Consider the following 9,791-nt stretch of genomic DNA (forward strand, 5'->3'; position numbering starts at 1 on the left):
CAAAACACACCAATAGTTCTTGTCCATCTCACCTTTCTCTGAAGGGAAAAGTTTTCTGAGAAAAACTGTGGGCTGGTTCAGCCTATATGACTTCTTCAGTGCAACTTTCCATAATGGAGGGAGGCACTGAATTTTTAGTTGTATTCGGCACCCGCATCTACAAAAGCCTCAACACGCCAGGCCACTCACGTCCATCAGGTCCCCTGCACAAACCCTACCATAACTCCTTGATGCAATAAAGCAGAGCAAGCCTGCTATGCTGGACTGAGGAGAAGCAGACTTCTAAGCATCCTTCCCAGACATTTTGCAGTTTAAATCATTTATCCAAAACTATTTAAAGCGTTTAGCCATAAGGCATTGTTCCAAAATTAGTAATCATAAGAAGCAGAACAGAAATTAAAAAGGAGCTCAAAGAGGACTTGTTCACAAGTGACTGGTTTGAAAATCCTAATTCCCGACTAGGGGAATCCTACCTAATCGCTAACTTGGAACAGGATAAGCTCAGACGCACGCTGGCAGATTTGCAGGATTAGACAGTCAGTTATAATACATGTAATCAGACATTCACACACATATCATAAACCCAGCCCAGAACCAATAATAATCCAAGTACTCACCGTCACAACTGAATGTTGAAGACGCATGCAATAAAAACAAAAAGGAAAGAGTCAGAATAATATAATATAATACATATGTTCTATATAAAAACAATCTGTGCCCCATATAAAATCCCCTTATTAAGTAAGTTAACACTGCAGAAGTGTTAACTGTCAGCATACATCTGAAAAACACAATTTGCTAGCCCTGACATAAAACCCTGCTTTAAGGCATTTTAAACATTTTGACAGAAAGCAGGCCAAAAATAACCAATGCTCTTAGAACTCTCAGGAGTAAAAGTGTCACAAGTGGATTGCTGCTAATGTAAAGTAGTTCCATTTGCTTCTTCCACTAACACAAAAAGGGTTTCTAGACTAAATGCAAATAATGCATCAAATCAAAGGACCAGAGAAAGAAACCAGAAGTTCATTTTTGTGTTCATGTGCATTTGTAACAGCTTTTGGGGTCTAAATTATGTTTCTTACCCAACAGGTTTATTCTGAACTTGAAGGGAATATTAATCAAGAATTCAGTTTTACATTAAGAGCTTCACACCCTGGCATATTTTTTGCTGGAGTAGAAGGTATAGCAAGGAGTGAGCTACAGAATCTGCAAGACACTGGAGGGATTTTTCTACCTGACTGCCGAAACTTTGGGCCTAAACTGCGTGAAAGCCTTTCACAGCAGCATGGCAAAGTATAAGATGCAACTCAGGACAAGCTTACTTGTTCTACAATACGGATACGCATTCCAGGCCTTCTCGTGAAACACCAAGGAGCCTTCTGGAGCAATCATCCTTACAAAGCCAGGGACTTTACTGTGAAGAACAAAGTATCGCATAATATTTTTAAGTGTTCTGTAACCCGAATTAAATTCCATGCCAATTTCTAAAACTTCAATCGAACAGGCACATTCTACCCAAGCTTATTAAGAAATTACAATGCACTAGTAACCAGCAGTGAAGTATGTAGGAACTGAAATAATGTTACCATTCCCGAAGTAATTACACGAAACTGAGGTATGGCAATCATAAAACAATTAACAGGCAATTAAGAGTATTTGCAGCAGCACTATGATCTCAGTCATAAAACTGCCATCCAAGCTCCCCTTTCTCTTCAAGTACAGTAAACACCATTGTTTGAAGACAACTCTGCTTGATGGATATGGTCTGCTGAGTTCTCTAGCAGTACTACCTGGCAGCAGGGCGTATAATAAACACAAGCCAAGTATTGGATGACAGTGGCGAGCAGGGCACATAGATTAGCTAAGCCATTATCCAAACCCTGAGTGGAAGTCCATTAGACCATAACAGCTGTGCCTCTTGTTAGGAACAATTTCCCCAACATAACAGGAAGTGGGAAAAATGAGGAAAACCGGAGTCCAGAATTCCTCATCCAACAGCAACCTGAGGCAGATGTTTCAGAAGAGGCTGACATTCCAGAATTAATTAACCTTTTTCTAACCACTGGCAGGTAGTGGTTGGGTTATGTTGCTAAACAGGAGAGTAATGCAGCTGTGAATTGTCCAAAAAGGCTTGGAGTTCACCTACAGACAAGCAGTTTTGTTTGTAAGACTGCAAGCTAATTCATGGCTTAACCTCCAAACCTGTAGGTACTGATCTGAGGTGGGTACAGCAAAGACATCCACACAGAGCACTGCTGCTGTACTTCGCGAATGACCTGAAACATGACTCTCAGTGACAGATGATCTCTTCTACACCAATTCTGTCCAGAAAACAGTGTTTGTGACAGTTATCCAACTATATGGATAGACTTTGCTACTGAACTCATTTTTCTTGCAACTCAATTCAGGATTTTATACCTGATTTGTCAAGGTGAAAGGCTCAAGTACCATCTTATCAGAGTAATTTATCTCTACAGTTTGCTTTACTTTTCTTTCTAATCACTTCATTACTTCTACAATTAATGCTCAATTCCTCAACACACTTTTTAATGGTGAATATTTACAGTGCCCCATAGCATAAGGTCAAGAGAACAGACTGATGGGTCAGTAAGACTATTCAGAGTCAATAGCAAAGGAAGGGACCAGGATGCTGGACTTAAATCAGAGCTGGGCACTTTAGGGACTTATACAAGCTTCTTGGTACCAGAAGTGAAGTGGAAGAGTCTCCTTTCAACAAAAAAAAACACAAAAACAAAACAAAAACAAAAAAACCCCAAAAACCTCTTCAATCACATTCATCTCTGCATTTTGAAGCACCTTGCTGTAAGCCTGAGGTTGCAGGCCTGCAGGAAGGTAGCAAGGCTCATATTAAGAAAAGGTCGTGTGCTCTTGAGCACAGGCAGCAAGAGACCCTGCCCAGAAACATCTACTACAACATGATCTAATAGCAGCCAGGATCCAAGAGCAGCCCTATAATCAAGGCTATGAAAGGCAGATGTGCAGCCTCAGCTGTAGCTTCCAGCTGCTTCTCCCAACTTACCAGGACTGTATTACAATCAAGTAGATCTCCTTCGTACCCCAGTCTCCCACAGACAGTGACCCAGGTCAAGCAGTGTTGTCCAAAGCTCAAGTAAGAGTATGCACATTACAGAATAAAAGCACTACAGCCTCTAGCCTTCACCAGCCCAGTGGTTAGCCACATACTGAAGAAAGGAGAGACTGAAACCATATGGCAGTATCCTTGTGTAGGAGAGGTCGGAGGCCTTAAGGCTACTAGGTGCCCTGGGAAAGGGCAATGACGGGCCATGAAGGCTCATCCAGTGAGGGCAGGGCAGAGACCAGCAGGAGCCCAGAGGAGCTAGCCAGCATCTAGTGGAACTAGGGCTTGCTCTAGGACCCATTAGGTAGCCTCCCTTCCAAACAATTACATCAAGGCATAGCAGGAAAGTAATAAGAAAAGGGCACCCTAGAGCTGAAGCTGAATAAGGGTTATGTGGCCACCAGGGGGCATCACAGACACCTGGGAGCCTGAACCTGGTTAGGCCTTGGCAATGGTGATGAGCAACTCTTCCTCATACTTCCCAGAGGAGGATGAGTAAGAGAGGAAGGGTGTATCCAAGGGCAGCCATATCTATGACTGCAACAGGAGACTTCTGATTCAGTTCCTCATTAGTTAACTCCTCACAGGCCTTCCACTACAGTCTTCTGTTGCATGCTACTTGAGACAACGACAACTGCATGAGATGCTGAACTGTACTCCTGGATTCACTGGACCGTGTTCAGAATAGCGATGCTGTCATAACAGATCAGATGTACCAGCAGCTTTACTGAGATTGCAGCTATAACACTGCAGACCGCTACTAATAAGCATTATCCTTCCCATAAGTAAAAATAACAGCTAAGGAGATCCAGAAGATATTAAATAGCTCTTTACCCTGGAAACACCATACTTGTCCATGAACATCAAGCCAGGAGGCAAGAAACTGTCTTAAGGTATGGAACTCTCACATGAGTTAAAATATGGTAGCAAATCCGATACAGGACACTTGATGTCAGAAACTATCCAGGAACACCTTAGACTGAAGGAGATGCTTGTTCCACATGGAAATGGTTCAGGTAAAACTATGGCAAGCACACTGCTGGCATGGCTGTCTTCTTTACTGAAAAAAGCACAGTCTTAAGTATCATAATCATCTGGAATACAAGAACATACACCTGCAAAGGGTGTGAAGAAGCCATCTATCCTGTCCTTCTGCAACATAGCAGGATCACACATCTCCACCATCCTTAGCATACAAACAGTTTAAACACGTATCACTGCCTCCAATGAATGAGATTCCACATTCCTCCCTCCTAAGATGGCTGGCTCAGTGTTTCCCAAACCATACTGTCGAAAGAATAATACAAAACTTAAATATTCTTTGCTTTAAATTAATCCAATTGCCTCTTGTCCTACACTGAGTGGGCATGAAGAATGACTGATAAGCAACTGCTTTATAACAACCTTTATGAAGCTGAAGACTTATGGGTCCTTCTTTCCTAGACTAAACAAACTCAAGTCCTTTAGCCACTCCTCAGAGGTCATTTTCCAAACCTCCTCTTCTTGCTGCTCTTCTCTGGACTTCCTCCAAGTTGCCTGCACCTTTTTTAAAGTCTGGTGCCAAAAGCTGAACATGGTATACAGCCAAGCCTTTACTAGGGCCAAGTAGAGCAGAACAGCTACCTCCCACGTCTTATACAGCACTGCTATTAACACACGCCAGAATGACGTCTGCCTTTCCACAACTGCATCCTACTATTGACCCACTGGTGATGCACTTGAACCCCAAGATCCTTTTCTGTAGTATCACTAATCTCCATTTTGTATTTGTCCCTTTGTTCTCTCATTTCCAAGTCTTGTACCTAGTACTTGTATTTACTGAACTGGTTGCTGGTTTTGAACTATTTCTCAAAATTTATCAATGCCATTTTAAATTTTAATCCTGTGCTCAAGATTGCCTGTCCCTATTTAAAAACCCAACTGCATTTAAGATGCAAAACTTGAGGGGCTGAAGAATGGCAGGATAAAAGCAGACAGACACTGACAAAAAAGTGGTACTGGACATGAGACATGTTAGTCACAAGATAATAAGGAGTTTTCTCCTCTGTCCCTAAATATTCTGAAACAACTGTAAACATTTCCTGCCTGAGGCAGGATTTTCGCATCATAAAATTAGAAGGTGGGAAATGTTAGCAGTGTTTCACAGATTCACAAGGGCTCCAAGACACTTCGTCAGATCATCAGGTCTGGCCCATTACTCTAAGCAGGAAAGACTACTGGGGTCAAATAACCCCAGCAAGGTGTGCACCCAGTCTCCTTTTGAAGGTCTCCAGGGTAGGTGCCTCGCACCACTCCCGCTGGGAGTCTATTCCACAGTTGTTTGCCTAGCCCCTCTTACTGTCCCGTGATACATTTGTAAGTTGATGCCAAATCCCTCCAAAATCTTCTCTTTTCTAGGCTGAACAGTTCCCTATCTGTCAGTCTTTCCTCGTATGGCTTGCTCTTCAGGACTCTAATCATACAAGTGACTCCTTCTCTGGACTCTCTCGAGCTTCTCCACATTCTTCCTGAAGTACGGCGCCCACAACTGGATGCAGTACTCCAGCTGCGGCCTCAACAATGCCGAGTAGAGCAGGAGAATAACTTCCTTAGTTTTGCTTGAGATGCATCAGTTGATGCATGCCAGCATATTGTTTGCTTTCCTAACTGCAGCATCACACTGGTGGCTCATATTCATTTATGGTCAATTATGATCCCCAGGTCCCTTTCGGACACAGTGCTAGCTAGTGTAGCACCACCGAGCCTGTAAATCTGTGGCAGATTTTTCCTCCTCAGATGGGGCTTTTACACAGAAAAAAAAAGAAAAAAAAAAATTAGTCTGTTGGCCAACAAACCTTTCCTTACCTCTTTAAATGATAGATTTTGTGAGTATACTGTCCTTTTTCACCATCCTTTTCATAAGGCTCATTCTTTAAGACTTGAATTCCTTCACCGCCACCTGTTTCATTTTTACTAGCTTCAGCCACAGAGTAAAGTTGCCCAACTTGATACTGAAAATTGAAAGAGAAATGCAATATTTCAATGTTAAAGAGAGACAGGAGGACACCATTCAACCTGTAGGGAATACAGATAATAGTTCCCTACAAAATTTCATAGTCAGATTAAAGCTGGCATGTACAGGTGAACTACACAAGAAGGGAATTGAATTTTAAAGGACCAGAGCTTTGGTAAAACGTCTGGTTTACAAGAGCAAGCTCAGCACACAACTTTGTACCACGCTAATGCAGTAAGTATACCTTGGATGGGGTAAATGAAGAATTTTACCCTTAGTGCTATTCGTTTTCATGCCAACTGGGTAAAGTAGGAAACGCTACGTTCAGCTGGCCAAAAGAAGTCAGCGTACTTATTTCATCGATTTAAGCTTACAGTTAAGATTTTAAAATAATTTGCTTGTGTTCCCAGCCTTGTATCCAGCACATACATGTCTCCCCAAGAGGACGTTGCAAAGGGGCATAAGCCAGCTGGTTCTCTAGGGCAGCGGTTCCCAACTTTTTAGACTGCAGACTGGCAAACCATGGACCGGAAGTGGCCACAGACTGGCAAACTATGGACCAGCAGCCAACCCTTTTTTATACCTATTATAAAACAGGGTTGGCTACTGGTCCGCAGTATGCTGGTTGCTTCTGGACTTCCAGTCTGCCAGCCAATCCTCCTGCGGACTGGCAGCCAACCCTTCGTGGCCCAGGGGTTGGGAACCTCTGCCCTAGGGCATGTTTAAGGTAGAGAGCACTGGCTACTAGAGGGCAGAGAATGGAAGGGGCAGTTGCTGTTAGAGTCAGGTTTCCTTTTCACTTGGATTGTTGAGAATGTACTTCAATTAAACATATTTCAGTGCCATTTAAATCTTCAGGCACTGGAAGAGGGCTCACATCTTTGCCATGATGGGGACAAGAGGACTGGCTGGAATCACAATGCCCTGATAGGCAGGAAGATTCTGCTGCAATGAAGAGATTCACAAATTGTCTCTTCTTGATGACAAGTACCAGTATGGTTCGGACACAGCTAGAGACTCTTAGCCTGTAGGCATTTGCTTGCTTTGAAATTCACTGAGCTGCAAGAGGTTCTTTCTGCTTGACTGGTGGGACAGTACCTCGCATCTGGTGGATGCACAGCACAGAAAACATTTGGATCCAGGCTAACTGGGTTTTAAATAAGACAAAGCCCAACAAAAAAGGTAGAACGAGGACATACCTCTTGCACTGAGCATGGTAAAGCCACCCGGCTGAAAGAGAAAACAAGAAGACATAAAATAATCACCAGGATAGTCAGAAGTTCTCCACTTTCATAAGCAATATCAACTGTAGCTTTTACAAAGTGGTAAAAATCAATTATTTGCACCGATCTTTCTATAAACACAGTAGCTGAACAGTAGTTACAGAGATGTAATACATTACGTACCAAGCACAGCCCCACACCTGAAACACTTGTTATGGGGGGAGGGGGGGTGGCAGGGGAAGAGTCTGAGTGTTAAAAAATCACAGACAAAGAACAAGGGTCTATTCCTGGTGCTGCCACTGGTTCAGTGTAATACCTTGGGCAAATCACTTCACCTCCAGGGGCCTCTGCTTTCCTCATCTATGAGACTGGGTTGATCCCACTGCTTCCCCATGTTACTGAGACAGCCCTGAATGCACAGTAGTGCCAAACACAAGGCAAGATAAAAAATGGAGATGACCAAGTCTGAAAGTGTCTCTGAAATAATGGTAATTATAAAAAGGAACGAATACATGGTGTCCTCCACTGCACTGGTGATCAAGGCTCCGTGTTAGCAGGCAGATAACTGTGCCACGTGCTGTATTAACATTGTAAAATAATATCATTGATATCAGAAAATGAAAGGTTGCTACGTATTGAGCAACAATAAGCTGCACTGAACATACAGTCTGTACTAGTTCCATTTTATATCACAAGCCGGATAAAACTGCGCACGCTAAAAATCATTAAAAAAAATAAAAATCAAACCATGCAAAAATCAGCTATGCACTGAGTAACCTTTAAACCTTTTGTATTTATTTTTTTTTTATTTAAGAGCACAATCTGTGTTTAAAATCTATTTACATATTCAAATTAAGTTTATAAGAGGAACATGATAAACGCTCCCCACTTTTTTGCTGTTACTTTAGCCATACTATCAAACTGGGCTAATTAATGCTCAGTATATTAGGTGATCCTTGGGGACAGCTGTTTTTTCTTTAAAGGCTGTGCAGCAGAGCTCAGGAAGTGCGGCAGACACAGTAGGCCACTCTGCTCTTTCCTGCTTCTAAAGCAAGCAGGGGGAGGAGCTTGCTGCATTTTTTTGTTCAGATGCTTGCAGACTTCCAATGCAAGTTGTCCCCATGATAACTTGTGGCAAGACCGAAGGGAGACTTTACTAATCATCTTCCCACCACACATGCTTAGAAATACATCATCTTCCCACCACACATGCATCAGAAGCTGTTACTTATCCTCCTGAGCCCGCCGCTCCCCAAAGCTTTAATACCCAAGAAGGACCGGCTATACAGAGGTTCACCTTTTATACTCTGGTAAAAGTTACAAGACCCCTCCCGTGGCAGGGAACAGATTAGCCGATCCCAGTTGAGGGCAATCTGAAGGTTAAAAAACATTCACCTTCAGCCAGAAGCCAAAACCAGATTTCAGCCCTAAATTGTCCAATCTGACTACCTACCAGAACAACTCAAGGGAAGCTTAACAGATACACCTGCAGCCCAAAACAGAGACCATAAACAGTTCCCAAAGTAATTTAAGCAACCCACTATCTTGACTCAAGGTCTTAGATTATAAGACGGTAGCACATAAAAGAGGATTCATGCTGGGAAATACAGCTAAAAATGCACTGGGGGAAACAATGCAGGATGCATGCAGTCAGTGGCGAGGGAAAGCCACATAGCAGCAGCACTGGTACCTCGGGGAGACAGCACAGCGCAGCCCGATCTGCAAGCACAGAGCCATCAAGAAAACCAACCCAAAGCAGCAGCAGCACCACTGTGAGGATGAAATCGCCTCTCCAGAGCCATGGCAAACACGACCACCTGGTGCCAGGTGCACTCAGTGCCCCAGACCTGGCTGCACAGGACAGCAGCACCTGCCACGAGCCACGTGCTCTCCGATGCGCATGTCCGACCTGGGGCAACCCATCACCATTCAGCAGGAGCTCGGGCACTGCTTCCAAAACCCAATTAGTGCCCAAGCACGACTTCCTATTGCAAAAGGACCTTCGTAGATTTCATAGGTGTTAGGGCTGGAAGGAACCTCGGAAGATCATCGAGTCCAGCCCCCTGTCCAAGGGCAGGAAGTCAGCTGGGGTCATAGGATCCCAGCAAGATAAACATTCAAATGTTTCTTAAATGAGTCCAGAGTCGGTGCTTGCACCACCTCTGTGGGGAGTCTATTCCAGGCCTTGGGGGCTTGGACAGCAAAGAAGTTTTTCCTTATGTCCAGCCTGAAACGGTCACGGAGGAGTTTGTGACTGCTGGTCCTTGTTACCCCTCGGGGCACTCTGGTGAACAGATGTTCCCCCAGATCCTGATACACACCCCGATGGACTTGTAGGCAGCCACCAGGTGCCCCCCGAGACTGCGCTTCTCCAGGCTGAAGAGTCCCAGCCTCTCGTAAGGTCCGTTTTCCTGCCCTCTGATCACACGCATGGCTCTCCTCTGCACTCTCCCAAGTTGCTCCACATCCTTCCTAA

General features: G+C 43.8%; 1 protein-coding gene across 1 annotated transcript in view; it reads right to left on the reverse strand.

The window, feature by feature from the left end:
• The window catches only part of PITPNB (phosphatidylinositol transfer protein beta), a 55,785-nt gene extending 48,110 nt beyond the window's left edge, over positions 1-7,675 (reverse strand). The window contains exons 1-5 of the mRNA XM_019506665.1: positions 7,651-7,675; positions 7,292-7,560; positions 5,945-6,090; positions 1,323-1,414; positions 618-625 (exon numbers count right to left, since the gene is read on the reverse strand). Of these exons, the coding sequence (XP_019362210.1) occupies positions 618-625; positions 1,323-1,414; positions 5,945-6,090; positions 7,292-7,560; positions 7,651-7,675 (540 nt within the window). The remainder of the gene's footprint in view (positions 1-617; positions 626-1,322; positions 1,415-5,944; positions 6,091-7,291; positions 7,561-7,650) is intronic.
• Between the last annotated feature and the right edge of the window lie 2,116 nt (positions 7,676-9,791).

Source organism: Gavialis gangeticus, unplaced genomic scaffold (genome assembly GCF_001723915.1).
Source record: "Gavialis gangeticus isolate Ggan-Ray unplaced genomic scaffold, GavGan_comp1, whole genome shotgun sequence".
Lineage (NCBI taxonomy): Eukaryota > Metazoa > Chordata > Crocodylia > Gavialidae > Gavialis > Gavialis gangeticus.